Source organism: Vombatus ursinus, unplaced genomic scaffold (genome assembly GCF_900497805.2).
Source record: "Vombatus ursinus unplaced genomic scaffold, bare-nosed wombat genome assembly UNPS02014926.1, whole genome shotgun sequence".
In the NCBI taxonomy this organism is placed as follows: domain Eukaryota; kingdom Metazoa; phylum Chordata; class Mammalia; order Diprotodontia; family Vombatidae; genus Vombatus; species Vombatus ursinus.
The window spans coordinates 2,945,623-2,965,950 of NW_020954704.1; the positions used below are offsets into that span (position 1 = coordinate 2,945,623).

At 35.2% G+C, this 20,328-nt stretch overlaps 1 protein-coding gene across 2 annotated transcripts in view; it reads right to left on the minus strand.

The window, feature by feature from the left end:
- The window catches only part of GPHN (gephyrin), a 757,059-nt gene that overhangs the window by 303,137 nt on the left and 433,594 nt on the right, over positions 1-20,328 (minus strand). For both annotated transcript variants that reach the window (XM_027843732.1, XM_027843731.1), the window contains exon 6: positions 1,209-1,275. In XM_027843732.1, coding sequence (XP_027699533.1) covers positions 1,209-1,275 — 67 coding nt within the window. The remainder of the gene's footprint in view (positions 1-1,208; positions 1,276-20,328) is intronic.

The following is a 20,328-nucleotide window of genomic DNA, read 5'->3' on the forward strand; positions in this document are numbered from 1 at the left end:
TCCTCACAACTGGAAATGATGGTTTTTCTTTAGACTACTCTTACTACACATTCACTTTATACCATGTATATGCATTTATAGACATGTTTTTCCACAATGAAAAGTTTAAAAACTCCATGAGTGTAAGACTGGAAACTATTACTCTTCCTTCTTTATAACTTAATACAATGTCTTATGAATATCTGGTGTAAATATCAGATGATCAACAAATATGTGCTTCAGGTTCAATATGAAGCAATGAAATGATGAATGAGTTGTGGGCTTTTTCAAAAAGGGTACATCCACTTGATGGACCTGGCACAGTGTGTGCTACATATCAGCCAATTAAATTCCCTGGCTCTCCTTTCAGTACTTTCTCCTATACCAGGTGGCTTGGTAACTTGTGTTAATTCTCTCCTAAAGGTCTAGAGGAAGAGAATTATTCAGGGATACACAAAAGAGTATCCTTAAGCAAGGGAGAATCAGATTCAAAGATAATAAGCATATCTTGATAAAGCTGTTAGTGCTATTCCATTTCTTGGTAATCATGCTTTACCAAACCCTAACCCTGGATTTCTCCTGCCATCCACCCACTCATTATTTGTTCCTGAACAGAGCTGGAGGAAATTGCAAAACTGTGCTGACTGTGTTCACTACAAATTTGTTATCTAATCTCAACTGGGTCTTCACCAAAACAAAGCAGTCATTCTGCTTCTTAATTCACTATTCTACCCTTCACAGAGGCTGTTCCCAATCTTTATGGCTCACTTCAGGCATCCCACAGTATCTCCTTAGATCTGACTTCATATTTTACCTATTACATGCAAAAACAATTTTCAACATTCAGTTTTAAAACTTTGAGTGGAAGAAGGATTTATTAAGTACCAAGTGTGTGCTAGGCAATGTGCTTAAGCATATTACATATATTATTTCATTTAAGCTTCACAACAACCCTGGGAGGTAGGTCCTATTATGATTCCTATTTTAAGTTGAAGAAACTGAGTCAGACAGAAGTTAAGTGACTTGCTCAGGGTAATACAGCTAATAAGTGTCTGAGGCAAAAGAATGTTTCAGTCTACTTTTAGCTACATGATACATATTTTCGTAAAGTTAGTAACCATATACTCAAACCAAATTTTGATGATTTTTAAGGTGGGATGCACAGCTCAATTCAGATCACTGAATGAGCTGTGATTATGGAAAACAATATTGACATCAATGATGCTTACCTGGGACCCTTTCTTGCTACCTGGCAGGTTAATTATGAGCGTTTTCCCTCTGATTCCACATACAGGTCTGAAACAAAAGAGAAACTAGATGAAGACTATTTGTCAGGTAAACTTTAGAAAAGCCAATAATGAAGGGCAACTGCTCTACTTTAGCTGTGAGTAACTGTCTTAGGAATAGAATGTCTATAGTAAAACATTTCCATAGGCAGTTCCTATAAAAATTAGACATACAATTTGTCACATTGGTTGGGATTTTTATGACAATGAGAATCAGGTTTGGAGAAACTCCAGTTCAGTGGGGGAGGGAAGGCTACAATCTTAAGAATGAACCAGTTTATGTTTGAAAAAAAAGGGGGGGGAGCAAAGATGAAAAGTGGAAGAGTGGGACAAAAAACAAGATTATTATCAGACACATTGCTAATCACAGGAAATTGTGGACTGGAACTTCAAACAATGTCTAATTTAGTTTCTTACTTTTGGCCACCTCAGACAGTTAGGAAGCCAAGATAGAGGTAGAATGATGTAACATAAAGAACAAAGAAGTTAGGAGGCCTGCATTCTAATCCTGATTCTGCCACTAACTGGCTCTTTGCAAAACTGTAAAATTCAGGTAACCAGTCTCGATATCTCTAAGGTCTTTTTCATTTTTTGAGTTTCCTTTTATGATTTCATGAGTTTCAAAAAAAAAATTCATAATCTCCTATGGTAACTCAACCTTTTCTTCAGTATTCCTCATTGTTACATGTAACAAGAATAACTTATTCTACATTTTAGTCATCTTATGCTGGACCTAGGAGTGAATAAAACAATGGGCAATTATCCTTTTTGTGAAAACTCTTCATTAGAGTATCACCCGTTGGCCTTCTTTTCTCTTCAATGAACTGAATAGTTCATTGTTCAGATGTACTTTCCAATTTTTAGTGATCTTTCCGGAATACTTTCCAAGTTTTACAATACCTTCTTTTGACTGTACTGCTCGGACTTGGACATGGTACTCTAGTTAAAACCTCATTAGTATAAAGTATGAAAGGAAAATTGTTTTGCAATTCCTATGTGCTGTTATTTATGTATTCTACAATTGTGTTGCTTCTTATTTTATCTTTAAAATGTGCTTCTTAAATCTATTTCCTTCTTGTCTTTCCCACTACCACAGTCCTTACTCAGTCATCCATTTCCTTTACCTAGGTTATTTCTAAAGCTTTCTCTACCCTCTCTCCAATCCATCTTACATACATTGATGCCAGGGTCAAATAAGCTGTCTCCCCCAGAGTTCAAAACAGTGCTTTGCTTTGTAAAATTGCAAGCAGTCAATAAATATTTATTGAATGAATGAAAGCTATATTGTTTACTTAGAACTATGCTGTTAGTTGCTACTTATATAACTGTAATATCCTTTTAGAGTTTTCTCATTCACAGGTTAACTTTTAAGGATAAAAGGGCCTTGGAAAAAATCAACTATGATATCTAACTATTACAACATAAGAACAAAGACATAGGTTCCATATTGTTTTGCCAAATATAATATGAAAGTTATATATCCCTCTCAGCAAGTTAAGTTGCACTTTCCCTAAATATTCAATGTGTTTTTATAACTTACCGAATTTCTTCCTTACAAGTGCTAATGAAGGGGAATCGTGTCATTATTTGAATTTTACAGATATAGATATAAGGAATAGTTTAAAGGATGCATTTCTTCCTTATGTGTATTTACACATTTTTCTTACCAATTTTCCAATTTACTACTGTTGCTTTGAATTCTGTTTTACCATATAAGGCACTGGTAATGTCTATTCACATCCAACTTATTTCTAAATTGTACTCTAGTTTCCTATTATTAAGAAAATATACTATTTTGTGCTGGGAGTATAATGATTTATTGATAATAACTCAGTGAACTTGATCCTTTGCCAATTTTTCACCTTCTTAATTCTTGTGTGGTCTTGAACACTTTGCATAAATACTTGAACAAGTGCTCATCCTTTTTTAAAATACAGGCCCTTGTCAAATGTCAAATGTTGTCAAATCCAAAAATAATTCCTGAGATTCTATTGTATTCAATAAGTGAATTTAATACGGAGCCTATTATTACATGTAAAGTTTCATGGAAAATACGGCATTTGAACTAGATGTTTTGAATAACGGGTAGAAATTTCTTGGACTGAAATGAGGGTCGAGTATTCAGGGTGTGTCTTTTAAAAATTATTTATTTATTTTTAGTTTTCAACAGATTTTGAGTTCTAAATTTTGCTCTTGTCTTCTTTGTTAAGCAGAATGATCCTCAGGCTAGAGAGGATGTCTCAATCAATCAGTCAATTAATCAATAGGTATTTATTAAGTGACTACTATATAGACAGGTAATGTGTTAAGTTCAGGGGATATAAAGAAAAAAAAAACACAACAGCCCCTAACTTCAAGAAATTAAATTCTTTTAGAAGAAACAAAAAATTAAGAGTTCATATTTGAAAACAAATGTGTACAGAGAACTAAAACCCAAACTCAAGAATTGATAAGTCTAACTTTAAATAATTCTAGTCACTTGGCCCTGACAAAGTACGTCCTGGGGTCTGAGATTCTTGATATGATCCTTTAATAATTGCTGGTGTTCTCTGAAGAGTCATGGAACTAGTTAAAGGACTACTTTTAATAATATTGTGCAGGATTTTGTAGGAATTTATGTCAAGCTCACTGGACTATAGTTTGCAGATTCTATTCTCTTCCTCTGTTCTGAAAATTTAGCCATTTTTTTCCTGCCAATCCTAGAGCATTTTTCCTGTTGTCCATGATTTTTCAAAGGTCACGGACTTGATCAATAGTCTCATCTGCTAAGTTGTTCACATGGGCCAAAGATGTAGATTCATCAAGGGTAGCGAGATACTCTCTCCATCTCTCTACTTGTCTTACTTATTAGCTCACTCTCTATCACTTTGGACTTTTCAGTCCAAATGTCATTCATTATCTTTAGCAGAGAAAGCAAACACAAAAGAATTAAGCAACTTGGGGAGCACCTTTCTTTGATATTATTTTCCTCAATATAGATTTTTGAGGCCCTTTTTATTGACATTAGCTTTTCTTACCTGCCTCATGTCATTTTCAGCTTCAGCACTCATCATACTGTTCCAAGGGTAACACACCACCCTTTTATATTCATTTTCTTTTGATTGGCCTTTCCTGCATTTTTATGGTAGGTTCTCTTTTAAAAATCTAACTTGAATGGTGAGTCCTCTGTGCATCTTTCCATGTAGATCTCTTTGAACAACTCCCTTTTTTCCTCATCTTTGTATAAGTAGTATTTCATTTTCTGAGAACTTCTCATTCTTCACAGGCTGACGTAGAATGCAGAATTTTGATCCATGAGCTCCTACTATCTTTCTCTTGAATCCCATGAAATCTGTTCTTCCAAGAGTGTATGTTAGATAATACCTGGCTTTCTCTGTCATTTCTACTCCAATAACCAGCTCCTTCCTGTAGGTAACCATCAGATCTATAATCTGATGTTTTCCTATTCACATTTATCAGTTCTTACAACCGAATACTATTCCATCACTTTTATATGCTAGGGTTTTCTCAGTCATTCCTCACTCATTAAGCACATAATTTGTTTCTAACTTTAAAAATCATAAGCAATTCTCATTTGAACATTTTTGTACAGATGAGTCTCTTATTTTTGTTAATCTCCTGGGGGTCAGCAATGAAATTCCTGGGTTAAAATGTATGAACAATTTTGTAATTTTTCTTGCATAATTCCAACTTGTTTTTCTGAGTGACTGGATCAGCAAAGCTCTGCTACCAGTAAATTAGCATATCTTCCTTCCCATAGTTCCTCAGACATTACATTTTCACATTTCCCCTCATTTTTGTCAATTTTATGAGTATGTGAAAATATTTCAAAATTGTATTAATTTGTACTTCTCTGATTATTAGTGATTTTTGAACAATTTTTCAGGCAGCTATTGATAGTGCACTTTTTTTGAACAAGGGTTTGTTTGTACCTTTTGTTCACATTTCTATTAGAGAACAACTCTTAAATTTATGTCAAAAAATTCTGCAGATCAAGCTTTTATCAGATGTGGCACAGAATATTCTTCCTGACTCTTCTAGTTTAATTCTAGCTGCACTGAGTTTGTTTGCGCAGAGTTTTAAAATTTTTATAATGAAAATTCTGTATCTTGTCTTTTTAATCTCTTTGTCTGGTCTGGTTATGAATTCTTCCCTTACTTATAGTTGTAAAAGATATAATTTTTCTCTATTAAATTTTTTGTGCTGTGACTTTTAATATTTTGATAGTTTATATATTTGGAATACATGTGGTGTATGGTATAATGTATGCTTTTGGCAATAGATGATGCCTGAAATTTAATGACCAGCCTACCTAAACACAAAGAAGCTCACCAACAACAGGCTGGCCACAAAATGATGAAAAAAAATTTAAAATCAGCCTAAATTTCAAATAAAATTTAAAATTAACTTCAACCCTTTGCAGCATCCTTCCCGTTTTACAGTGACAGCAGTAGTTGTGGAAAGGGGATAGAGTGTTTTAAGAACCAATTAGGCTATAAACATTAATTTAAAAATTGATATTCTGAATGTGAGATTTCTGTCTCCCAACAGGTTACTACGATACTGAAAGAAATGAATCATGTAAAAATGTCCTTATAAATTAAACTGAATCTTTGTTGATAAGGAAAGTGTGGCTACTTTTTGTGGTAGCAAAGAACTGGAAACTGCAGGTGTGTTCATCAACTGGAGAATGGCTTATGGTTATATAAAGGCAATGGAATACTACTATTGGGCTGTAAGAAATGATTAAGGGAATATGTTAATAAATTTCTATTTAAACCTGGGAAGATCTGTATGAACTGATGCAAAGTGAAATGAGCAGAACCAGGAGAACAATTTATGCAATAACAACAATATTTAAAAGTTTAAGTTTGAAAGACTTTGAAACTCTGATCAAACACAAATCCAAAGGACTAATGATGAAACATGTTATCTACCTCCTGATAAAGAACTGATGGATTCAGAGTGCAGACTGAAGAATATTTCCTTTTTTTATTTTTGGACATATCCAACTCCAGCAATTTGTTTCAGAAATTTTGACTTTGCTTATTTGTAAAGATTTTTGTTTTTCTTGCCTTTTCAATTGGTGAGCTGGATGGGGGAGGTTGGAAGAAGAGAATTTGGAAACTGAAAATAAAATAAAATTTTTATAGAGGAAGTTGTAGCTAAATAGAAGGTTCTCTTTGGAGAGGCAAATAAAAGAGTTAGTGGAACTAGTTTTGTTTGGTTTGTACCTAAACAAGAAATATCAGCTCATGTCATATTACAGTACTTTATGACAAGCATTTGCAAAAAGACCACCATGAAGATTTCTTTTCTAGAAGTAAGGGATACATGCTAATATCTGCTGCAAAATTTGAGGATGTAGAGAAATTCTGTGAAGAAATTGATAAAATCTTTCAAAATAAATCAACTTATTTTTTAATTTTTGGTATCTTCACTACAGTGGTAAGCAAAGGGGAAGACAGTGAAAAATAAAAATATTATTCCTTCTGAGACTACCCAGATACCTCACTTAAATGTAGCAAGAGTGATCAAAAGAACCTCTGTCTACAGTAACTGGGGTTGTCTTGAACTGACTAGTGAGTGAGAGGCACAAAGTAGTGCTTTTTCCTTAACTGCATGATTCTCATAGGAGAAGGTGATCAAGGGTGTGGTAAGAGCAATATCATAACCTTTCTCTTCATGAAAGTTGGTCTAGCTTTTTCCTTAAAAGGTATTTATACCATCCCTGAGACTTGATTAGCTCAGGAGACTAAAAGCTTAGAATGTTGAGATAAATTTCTCATCATGTGGATAAAAAAGTAGTCATCAGGAACTAGAGGGGCTCCCAAATACTTGGCTGTTAGATCACAATGGGAGCTTCACAGACTTGAATAAACTCAAGCAGTTTTCAATGCCTTTCAATTATTATCCTCTTCCAAAGGATAAGGGATAAGTAAATCTCCTTTTGTTAACTGTTGAATGAGCTACATATGTCTCATTCTTTTTTCAGTATCAGATCTAAATTACTAAGGGATTGACCTGACTCAGGTTGCTCCCAGAACACAACAGGGTGGGGGTCTCTCCAGTAAAGGGATCCTAAGCACTACACACACACACACACACACACACACACACACACAGAGAGAGAGAGAGAGAGAGAGAGAGAGAGAGAGAGAGAGAGAGAGAGGGGGGGGGGGTGGGAATATTTTCCTTAGGAATAAAATGATAAGTACCAGTGTAGTGAATACTAAATAATATCAGAAACTCTAAATTTACTGATGTCAGAGTTACATTTCTGAATCAGCTATTTGTATATAGATTTTTGACTTATTAGAGCAAGAATCAAAATCAATACAAAATTAGAAGAATAAAAATGAGATAATGTGGCAGGCAGTTAAAACAACTCCCACCTGATTTATTTAAATAAGCTACTGACACTGAGAAATGAAAAACAGATAAAAAGATATTGACCTGGATTATCACTATTTAAAGAAGTTCAACCATATAAATTAATTACCATAATAAGGATATCAAAAGAATATAGAAATTGCCTCAGCCAGCAAACTCTTAAACTTCTTGCCAGATAGAGAAATGGGAGACAAGAGCAACATAAATTTAGAATAGTAAATCAATTGTAAAAATCTTCTGGAGGAAGGAATGGAAGATAATGAGGAGTGTTACCTGGTAAAACAACAACAGGCAGGGAAGAGAAAAAAGGAATAAGAATACAAGGAGAGCTTAAGTTAAATCAATTAATCCATTAATTGTAGCAATAAGCACAATTAAGTCATATCATCACAAGAACATCTAAAAGTGAAACTGGATGAAAAAAATGGAAAAGATTTCAATAACAAACCATTTTCTCCATCAATAATACTAGTGCAACACATTGTGAACTCACATCACAATCCTGAATGTCATGTATGAGAAAGAATAAAGAGCACTAAAAAAAAAAAAAACAGAAAGAGTAGATGGGCTGACAAGCATACACAAAAGAGACCTGTACATGATGGGGGAAACACAATTAAACAGCAATTACTCTGAAATGACCTTGGGGTTTTAGTGGACTTTTCAAGCTTAATAAATCAACAAGGCAACATGACAGCCAGCCCCATGAAATGAATGGCCCAGTGATCATAGAAGTCTTTGAGCCCATGTCCTATGTGGACAGTTGAAGGAATTGGGTATGATGATTAGCCAGGAGGAGAGAAGGTTGGCATGTGGAGAAGGAAAATGATAGCTGGCTTCTGGCATGTCAAGGGCTATCTTATGGAGGCAAGATTAGTTTTGGTCTGTTTGGCCTCACGGGTTCTAGAATAATGGATAGAAATTGAAAAGAAGCTAACGGGCAATCTTGAAAAGCAGTAAGTTCCTTTTCCTTGGAGGTCTCCAAGATGAAAGTGGATTGTCTACTTATTGGGTAAGTCATTAGTGGTATTTTTTTTCATTCTGGCATTGGATTAAATGGTTCCTGGGTTCCTTAACAATTCTCAAATCCTGATTTTGTACTAAAAATCTACATATAAACCATGGATTTTCTCAAAGAGAGTATGAGAAACTAACAGGCAGTCTTTCACAAATGATATTCTAAAGGAGATCACAATTAGTTGAAGGATGTAGAGAATACAAGATCCAATTGAATTTATTGTTTGTAAAATATTCAAAAAATTGTTTTGATAAAACAACATGCAGACTTAAAATGCTCTCCTCCAATAAGGTGTCTAACACCTATACGTTACAATCATAAAAGATTTCTTGAAACATGCAACAACAATGATAATTGATAAGTTTTTTATTATTATGAACAATCACAAAGAGATTAAACGTTTATTAAGTGCTTACTATGACTAGGCTTTATGTCAAGTGCTGAGCATACATGTTACTGTTGTTGTGGTGGTGATCCTTTGTTTTTGAAGAGGACCAATGTGATTGTGTGTGATGTTTTGACTTGCATGTGAATTGGATTTCAGTAAGCCAGAGTTGCACAAAGTCATTGGCCTCACTCTCTCTTCCAGAGTCATTAGAGTCTGGTGGCAAGACAAAAGTCAAGATGACTGGTGCTGGCCTTGGATGATGCATTGGATGACTGTGGCATCTTTAATGCCCGACCAAGCTCTAAGTGTTCTACAGCGGCTGTTTTAGCTGCCAAGGCCAATGGCACAAATTGTTCTCATCTGCCCATTCTGCTGGGGAATGTCTTCACATGCTTGGAGCAGACATTCCATTAACTCATGGACAGGTTTAAGATCTGTAGCTTACCCTCAACCTGGTTTATCCTTTTGCTCAGCTGGTTTTACTGGGATGTGGCTGCTACACATGCTATAGCTTCTTGGAATTACAGGTTCATATAGAAGTGAGCAAGATAGTCCCATGCCCTTAAGGAGCTAATATTCTGATGGGAAGATAAAATAAAACCGGAATTGTGAAGTGGAGAAAAGGTACTCAGAGGAGAAAGGACACTTGCTTGGGGGCAAGATACTGAGGAAAAAGAAGATCAGAGAGTGGAGTCAGGAGCCAAGTGGAGTTAGCACTGATAGGAGTAAGCACTGATTGGCTCCTTTTTGAAATAGTATTCCGGGCAGGCAGTCACTGGGCTCAGGGCTGAGGTGGCAAAGCAGCTGGTGAGGAGGACGAAAAGAAGCATGGCATAAAATAGAAAATGGTCACTCTCAACACAGCATAACTCAGTTTGCCACCATTATGGAGGATGCCCAGTACAGACTCTTAATAGAAGATGGATTGCTAACAGATGGTGAGGTCAACAAGATGCTCCTTTTTATGGATAAACAAACTAAATATAAAAAGTCAAACTGTCCCAATTCGATTAAGACTCAGAAAACTGCAGAAGCTATTAAATGAGATAAAAAAAAAATCACTCAAAAGATTTTGTCATGACTATCTACAAAGGACAAATTAAATGGAAATAAAATTCCTGTTGTTTAGTCTATAATATATAGTTAGATGGACAGCCTATTGAACTACTGAACAGTGTGTGTGTGTGTGTGTGTGTGTGTGACAGACACCACAGATGACAATGAATAGGGTTCATAACTGAATAGAAGGGAGAGATGCAGATTAAGCTTCTCCAAGAATCAAAGGTCAATTAAAAAAATTTTTTTTTTGTTTTTTGTTGTTTTTGTTTTTTTTGGTAAGGCAATTGGGGTTAAGTGACTTGCCCAAGGTCACACAGCTAGTACATGTCAAGTGTTTGGTCTGAGGCCAAATTTGAACTCAGGTCCTCCTGACTTCCGGGCCGGTGCTCCATCCACTGAGCCATCTTGCTGCCCCTTAAAAATTATTTTTTAAAAGAAGTTTTATTATGTTTTATTTTTACATTACAAATTTATACAAATTACTCCCACTTTGTTACCAGATTACTCCCACTTTGTGAGGGGTCTCTTGTAACAAAGTAAAATAATTAAGTAAAACTAATAATTCTATGATTTCTCCTGAAAGTTCATGTAACATTCCACATCTATAACATATTCTACCTCTCCCTATAAAAAAACCAAACAGAAATCTATTTTTCTGCCTTTCAACTCATTAAAAAAAAACCCAATGAATTTCTTGTAACAAATAGTCAAGCAAAACACACTCCCTCAATGGCTTTATAATATGTATAAATGCGTATGTACACATGTGTACACATATGTATATGTGCATATTTCGTGTTATACCCTAATTCAGTTATATCTCTATAACGGATACTATGTTTCATCATTAGTCCTCTGGAATCATGGATGGTCACTGTATCGATTATAGTTCTTTCAACCTTCAAAGTTGTTTGTTTTCACAAACAACTTTTTGTTGTTGTTATTGTATATTATATGTCTGTGAATCTCAGAATAATACCATAGTTTCTGAAGAATTGAAGTTATGAGCAAAGAGTAATGGAGAGACATACGGTAGGCATTAGAACAGACTGTATCATATTATAAAGAACTGTGTTGGTGAAGCAGTATAAAAGATGCTATCAAAGAGAGTATCTCAAGAAAAGGAGGTAGAGCCATGTTTCAAGATAGAGTTAACAGATGGTCAGCCATCATGCTTCTTTGGTATCCATGTGATTCTTAATTGACTAAAGAAAGGCCTACAACATAGTATGTGGACTCCTTGGGATGATTTTTAGGAGGACATGAGTTACCCGGCATAAGAAAGCATGTAGATAGGTTGTAATTTGTACTGTTGAAAGGGTTTATCCTAGTCAATGAGAGAATAGATCAACTGAAGTACTAAAGAAGTATGGTATAAAATGCTGTTCTAAATTTAATTTTTGCCAAATTATCTTTCAGGTTTTTCAAGAATAATTATACAATTATTATATAATGAAGAGCTTCCCAAGAGTACTTTTGTTCTTGTATTTATCAAATACTAAATTGCTATTGAAAGTGGATTTTTGGGAGAACATGACTCCATTTTGACCTGCATTTTCTATATTTGTTTTTTTTTCTCTCATCCTGCTAGTTGAAAAGTCATTGGTGAGAAGATTTCAGAGAGAGGTTTTTTCATTAATTTCTTTTGCACTTTGTTTGATGTAAAATACATGTACTTCAGACTTGCTCAAATAAACTAATAACTCAATCCAGTTTAGAAATTGAACCTCTATTCTATGCTTTAGAATTTGTAAAGCTTCAGGATAAAAAACATCACATCGTGGGTATTTAGGTTGACAGAGTTCAACAAGTATAGACTTAGACACACACACACACACACACACACACACACACACACACACACACCCGCCCTTCTGGGATTTTTTTTGCTTAATTTGACAAAATATGTCTGAGAGAACATACCTCCTAGGTATAGCACAGTCTGGAACAGATTGACCATAACGAAGACTGACTCTTCTTGAATCTTATATTTGCTTTATATCATTAGTGATGGGGATGCCCTCCTGACTATTTGAGAGTTATGTCACATCAGGGACTCACCAACTTCCCTCCCTACCCATCTCTACTCTGGGCCTTCTGCCCTACATTTACCTATCAATTTATACAAGCAGTGTGGTCAAGACAGTAGATTAACCATAAATGACAATCAAACTAACACATCTCTTACTTGTTTGCCTGAAGAAAACAAGGTAAATGGTCACCAGGTTCAGAAAAATCCTAATCCTTCCCCAGTTAATCACCCAGAAGTAGAAGAAGCTCTCCTACTAAAACATGAAATTTTCTCAGGTGCAAGAGATAAGAAAAGACAATACAGAACCACAAAACACTAACTTGTCTCTTTAGTTTTCCAAATTTAGAGCACAAAAGTGTTATACACCTTTATCAGCTCTCCCTTTTCCTCTTCTCCAGAAGTTCCCAAATTGTTGAATCTACCTTCAAAGGTGCACTGGAAAGATCTTGGAGATGAGATTATGAGAGAGTCTGAGCCAGCAGTTCTTTCCTGGTTATCAAAACGGTTGTGGAAAAATTTAGGGGTCCTTACAAGCTAGTGCTCAAATAAGCCAGCACGGGATAAAGAGAGGCAAATTCTAGTTTATTCACTCAAGAGTGTGACACATATTATCAGTAGATGATGGACATTTGGGTGCCACAATTCTGCAGATGATATAGATAGGTCATATAGATGCATATACATAAACATAAACATGCATATATACCACACATATCTACATACATGCCTACACATACATAAGTACATAGAAAATATAAAATATATATGCATGTGTGTGTATATATGTATGTGTGTATGTATGTATGTATATATGTATGTATATTCTTTCTTCCAGAGGGACAGTGATGCAGACAAACTAACAAAAGGAAAGACGTGTTTCTAACAAAGTAGTTTACTTAAGATCTGATAGGGAATGTGGGCAAATTAAGGAACTTAGTAAAAACAAAAAGAGAATGCTTAAATTGTTACAAAGGAAAGGAAGTGTCTTTGTTAGCATAGTTAATTATACTAGATCAAAGAAAATAGAATCTTCTTTATCAGTCAAGTTAACAAACATTTGTTAAGGGCTTACTGAGTACTTTATTAAATTGGATAAAAAGAAGGGGACAACTTCCTGAACTACCCAAGTCCTCAGAGTTTTTTTTGTAGTCTAAAAGTTAATTAGGGGGAAGGGAAGTGTTGAGGTATTGTAAATGATACCCATGAAATAGGCATCAGAGAGGCATCACATAGAAAAAGAAAAAACTGCAAATATAGGACAAAATAGTTATTTTCTCTCAAAAACCTACCTTCAACACTGCCATACACTTTTTTGGGGTCTTTGTTCCCAAGCTTAAAAATTATTTTTAACATTCTTATTTTTATTTTATTTTGAGTTTCAAATTCTCTCCCTCCCACCTCTCCCCCATCCATTGGGAAGGCAAGTGAATAAGATATTCATTATACATTTAAGTGATGCAAAACATATTTCCATATTTATCATATTGCAAGAAAAAAAGCAAGAAAAATAAAGACAATGAAAAAAATGCTTCAATCTGCACTCAGTGTTTATCAGATCTCTATTATGAAGTAGATAGCATTTTTCATCATGAATCCTTTGGAACTGTCATGATCATTGTATTGACTGAGTTTTCCACAGTTGATCACTGATACAATATTAATGTTACTGCTGTTATGGGAAATTTTTATTTCTTTTTATTATTTGGACTCAGGGCCATTCCTCCTGCAAATTATGGTTAATATTAACCTCACCTGACCAAAACCTGTCCCATAGGATGTGAAAATTTATGTAAGAGCCTTAAATGTTACTTAGATGAGAAGCCAGGGAAATAATTTAAACTGTCCTTGACTCTTTGGCAACATAAAATCCTTCTCTTCAGTCTTTTTGTGAATCCTTTAAATGTAGTTTAATCTGTAACTTGACTAAGTTTACCTATGGAATTTGTTTGACAAGGTTTGTTTCCGTTGGGTTTATATGAGATTAACTGTTTATCAGCAATTACCTGCCACATGAACTCAAAAGAAAAGATATTTTTCTCATAATGCTTTGTACTAAGTACTTCTGATTCTGCTCACTTCACTTTGTATCAGTTCATTTAAGTCTTCCCAGGTTTTTCTGAAACCATACCTTTTGTCATTTCTTACAGCACAATAGTATTCCGTCATGAATTTCACAACTTATTCAGCCATTTCCCAACTGATGAGCATCCCCTTAATTTCCAATTCTTTGCCACCATGAAAAGAGCTGTTATTAATATTTCTGTACATTTTCCTTTTTTTGTTCTTAAATCTCTTTGGGATAAGATCTGGTGGTGGTATTTCTGAGTCAAAGTTTTATAGCCTTTTAGGTATAGTTTCAAATTGTTCTCCAGAATGGTTGGACCAATTCCCAACCCCAATAGTTTATTAGTATACCTTTTTTCCCACATTCCTACAACATTTGTCATTTACCTTTTCTATCATGTTAGCCAATCTGATAGGTGTGAGATGGTACCTCAGAGTTGTTTTAATTTGTATTTTGCTAATTATTGTTATTTGGTGGATTTTTTTCATATGACTACTGGTAGTTTTGATTTCTTCTGGAAACTGCTTATTCCTATCCTTTGAGCAATTAAAAAATAACAATTAAGGAATTGTTATTTTTATATATTTGCCTCAGTTAGCTATATATTTGAGAAATGAGGCCTTTATCAGAGAAACTTGTTACAAATTTTTTTTCCAGTTTTCCCATCTTTGGCTACGTTGGTTTTGTTTGTGCAAAAACTTTTAATTTCACATAATCAAAACTATCCACTTTACTGCTCAGGATCCTCTCTATCTCCTTTTTGGTCATGAACTTTTCCTTTATCCACAGATCTGACAGGTATTTTTTTTTCTATGCTCCCCTAATTTGCTTATATCACCCTTTATATCTAAATCATGTACTCATTTTGACATTTTGGCATTGCCATATGCTTTTGCTTTCAGTTTTTGTTTTATCTAATCCATAGATTTATTCTTTTTCTTATCAAATACCAGAGATGTTGTGGTTAGAAGGCTTGTTTTATGGTCAGTTAACTATGTATTCAAGTCTTGCCTCTGAAACATGAGCGGTATGTGGCCATAGGCAAACCATTTAATCTATCAGTGCTCTGGGCAATTTTCTAACAAGATAAATTACAGTTTATTAATCTACCTTGGTGGGAGAAATTTCCATAATAGATGTTTCCACACTAATGAAAACACAGGCCAGAACCAAAACTAATAACATCAAGTTACAAGGTTCTTTTTGATACTACTTGTTCTATAACATAATTTGAAATCTGGTTACACCAAATACCCTTCATGATTACTTTTTCCCAATTATCTTCCATTCTATTCTTAATATTTTTCCATAAATTTGAATTTTTAAATTATTTTAGCTGATTCTATAAAGTACCTCCTTAATAATTTGATTAGTTTATCATTAAGCCTGTGAATTAATTTGAGTAGCATAATTTTTATTATAATTGAATCTCTTGATTACTTGAAAAAACCTTAAATAGCTTTCTTTTTTAAAAATTAAAATTTTTTTTCAATTAGCAAAAATCTGCCTTTATGCCACCCCTGCCCCAAATAATGAAAGCAAAACCAAACCTCTGCTACAAACATGTACAGCCAAGCAAAATGAATTTCTGTATTAGCCATGTCCAAATATATATGTATGTATATATGTACATATATATGTACATATACATACACACACACATATATATATACACATATCATACAGAATATAGACATGTATCTATACAAGTGTATATAAAAATATGTCTCATTCTGCACTGTAAGTCTTTTAATTCTCTATTAGGAGGTAGGTGACATGTTTCATTATTAGTCCTCTGGAATCATGATTGATCATTATGCTGATCTGTTGTTTGTCTTTACAATATTGTTGTCATTATATAAATTGTTCTTCCAGTTCTACTTCACTCTGCATCAGTTCATACAAGCCTTCCCAGGTTTCTCTGAAACCATCCCTTTCATCATTTCTTGTAGCACAACAGCATTTGATTAAACTTATATATCATTACTGGTTTAGCTGGTGACCAGCTGATTCCCCCGCCCCCGATTCTCATTCTTGGTCATCTCAAAAAGCTATATTTTTACACATCCTTAAGAGGTTATTTTGCCTAGGACTAATTTCTCCCTTCATTAACTTTCCCTCTAAATTCCCCTTCTCTCTTCTCTTTCCCTTCTACTTCCCTTTTAAGTGAAATGTATTTCTATGTCCAACTTTTTGTGTATATTCTTTTCTTCTTTGACAAGTTCAGATGAGAGTGTTTCAAGTGAGCTACTCAAAACCATTTCCTTGTTTATAAAGATGTCTACTTTTATCTCCTCAATTACATGAGATAATGTACTCTAACTTTCCTTTTTCTTCCTCTCGTAGTATATTTTCTCTTCCCCTCTCTTTCCACTCTTCTTTTTAGATCATCGAAACATAACAGAACCATGCTCATGTCTTCTATCTAATGAAATCCCATCTATGACCACTGATGATGACAACATTCAGAGGGAGCACACATATCATCTCCTCATATAAGAACATAGCTCTGATCTTTCCACCAATAATTCTTGGAATTCCTTTTTTTCATTAAAAATCCATTTCCCCCTTGTAGGATTATACTCAGTTTTCTTGGGTAAGTCTAAATTGTTTGCTTTCTTGGTTGTAAGCCTAAATATTTTGCCCTCTAGAATATCACAGTCTAAGTTCTATGACCTTTCGTAGTAGTGGCAGTTAAGTTTTGTGTGAACTTGACTGAGGTTCCCGGAAGGTCTAGGATATTCTTGTTGCCACTTTCCTTGGGGTATTAAATGTGTTATTCCGGGATTTTAGGGACATCGGAAGCTGGGAACTTGCAAGGTTTCAGTGGTCTCAATGTAGTCTGACAGAGGGTAATCTCATTCTTGCCCCCTTGCTCTGAGCTCTGCAAGCTCCTGACCTATATGTAAGAACCTGAAGTCTGGATATGAGTGACAGTAGAATTCTGCTGGACTCAGCTACTATCAGCCAGATGGGAAGTTCTGCTGGGTCACAGGTATGCACTGCAAGATTCCCTTTGGTCTGAGATCTGCCCTAGTTATTCCTCCCCAGGCTTCAGAATGAGCAACAAGTTGGAGCTTGCTCTGCTCCTGGGAGCTCGCTCTGCTCCTGGGAGCTCAGCGTCATTGCTATAGTTTCTGAGTTTGTTTTCTCCTAGTAGACCTTTGGGCCTGTGACTGCTCCTTACCTCTGAATACTACCCTTGGGCACAGGTCCTCTCCTCAGTCTCCCCTACATCTATGACCTACAATGTAGCGGTGAGCAACAAAGCTGCCAGTTGTACCTGTCCCCACATGAGGTCACAGAGCCCTGTTATGCTTCGGGGAGCTGGTCTTGTCCAGATTCTTCCTGCACTGCTCTGGACCAGATCCCATTCTCAGGTTTCTACAGACCTCTTTCAGGTTGATCTATGATGATTCACTGATTTTTCTTTGGATTTCTCCATTAGGATTTGGTCTGGTGTGTTTTTGAAATCTGTTTTGAGTTTTGTTGGAAGGCTTGCTGTATTTCTTCCTGTTACTCAGCCATTTTGGCTTTGTCTGAATAGCATTCTGATTATTTAGGTCTTCTTTTGTTTCTACAAAAATTATTCTGTAGTTGTATTTACATATGTCCTGCGTATGTATTAGAAGATTAATTTCTAGATGCTTAGTGTATTTCATTGTTTTCAAGCTGGAAGTGACCAAAGAAGTCATCTAGTCCAACCCTACCATTTAAAAAAAAGATAAAATGAGCCCAGAAGAGAAGTGACTTGCCTAGGTCACACAAGACAAGTTGGTGCTAGACTGTTCAGGGCCTTATGCAACTAGAACCCACCAAAGGTTTTTGAGTAGACAAGTAATGTGGTCAGACCTACGTCTTGGATGGATTGACAGCTGTATGTGAGATGAACTGAAGAAGTAAGACATATTAGGAGGCTATTAAAGTGTCCCAATAAGAGATGACATGGGACTGAACTTGGTAGTGGCTAAGTCAGTGGAGAAAGGAGGATTTGAGAGATGCAATAGGGCTAGTATTGATAAAACTTATCAACTAATTGGATATACAGATAGAGGGGAAGGAGAGGGAAGTCAAGGATGCTTCCTTGTTTGCAAACCTGAGTGACCAGAAAGATGGTAGAAATTCAACAGAAATAGGGAGGTCTGGAGGAAGAATGGATTTAGAGAGGAACATAATTAGCTATGTTTTGGATATATTATGTATGATGCTGATGGGGTGTTCAAGTGGAATTTCTAGCAGGCACTTAACAAAGTGAGAATAGAGTTTAAGAGAGATAGTGGGGATAGATAATATTTTAAAGCCAAGAGATTATAAGGGAACTCATCGTAGTAGATGAGATTAGCAACAGCTATCTAAAGGAAACACATAACGTAGTTCCTTTAAGGAAAGTCCAGCTCTCCTGGAATCCTGTCATTCATATCTTTTAAAAAAATAATTCCTTAAACCTGTTTACATATCTTATATGAAAATTTACTTTCTTTTTTCTGGCAACCTGAATAAAAAGCAAAGAAATGTTGTTCTGCAGGCTCCTGTAGATCATCCACTGGTAACTGGTTATATTGGTATAAATTGCCTGGCATGCAATTTAGGACACAGTTCAAAACTGGGCATATGACCAGATCTTAAAATTGAGTCATTTTTGACAGAGAGCAACTGCTTGACTTTTAGTAGTAATTTGTATATTTTTACATACAATATGAAGGATACAGGTAGTTCTTGTAGCATACTTGGAATGGAAAAACAGAAACCAAGGGAAACATTTAAATATGAAAAACAAACAGGTACATGACTGTGGCTCAGGACAAATTATAGAATATTTGACAATTTTGTAATTAAAAAGGAAGTACCAATAAAATAAAGATTTTTGCTGCATCCCATTTGAAAGAGTTTACTAGTACTCTCACATAGTAGAAAGAACTTTGGACTTAGAGTCAGAAGACATCAGCTCAAGCCCCTGTCTTTGCTACCTAGAAATATAAAAATCTCTCTAAGCATTAGTTTCTGATCTGCAAAAAGAGAACAATGTTGTACTAAGTATTTGCATTTAGTACTACTAGTATTTGTACTATAAATACATTGATTTATTTTCACAAGCTAAACAAGTGTCTAAAGCTTCTAAACAGAGGTCAGATGCAGCAGCAAGTAGGATTTCCCAAGTGAGTACAGGCAGTATGATCTGCTGCTACAATTATCTAATAAGAGGAAGGGGAAGTTTGGCTAGTAGTGAAAGGGTGGGATGAAGAAGGATCTAAGCACAGCCATCTTACCAGAAAAGTTCTGAAAAGTTAGAACCTGGATGTATGTGGTGCTTGAGTAAAACAGAAGAGGGAATAAGCATTTATTATTACACATCTACTATGTTCCAGACACTGTTCTAAGGGCTTTAAAAATATCTCATTTTATCGCCACAACAACACTGAGAGGTAGGTGCTACTTTGATCCTGATTTTACAGTTAAGAAAGAGGTTAAGTGACTTCCCCAAGAACACATAGCTAGTAAATGTCTGAGTCTACATTTGAACTCAGGTCTTCCTGACTCCAGGTGCAGGATTTTATCCATTGTTCCATTTAAATGCTTCACAAGAGGTCTTTTTTGATTCCCTCCCATGGATGACTAGAGGCCCAGTGCTCTCCATTGTACCATCTAGCTGTCACACAACAGCCAAACAAATCTGAAAACAGGATCCAATACACCTAAAATTCCACTTGCAAAATTCATATACGTATATATATGTATGTGTGTGCATATAAAGACACAGATTTATATGTATATAAAAGATACAGTTAAGGCCACAGATTTAAAGCCATTCACCATCTTCTTCATCATCACCATCATTGACATACGACTTTAAAGTTTGCAGAGTTCAATGCATTTATTATCTCATTTGATCCTCATAACCCTTGAAGTAGGTGCTAATGTTATATTCATTTTATGGGTGAGGAAACTGAGGTTGACAGTGGATAAATGACTTGCCAAGGTAAGGACTGAATGAGGCAGGATTCAAAATCAGGTCTTCCTGACTCCAAGTCCCAAGCTTTATCCATTATACCACTTAACTATTTCAGAACGGATTTAGAGGTCATGTAGTACAAACCCCTCATTTTATTG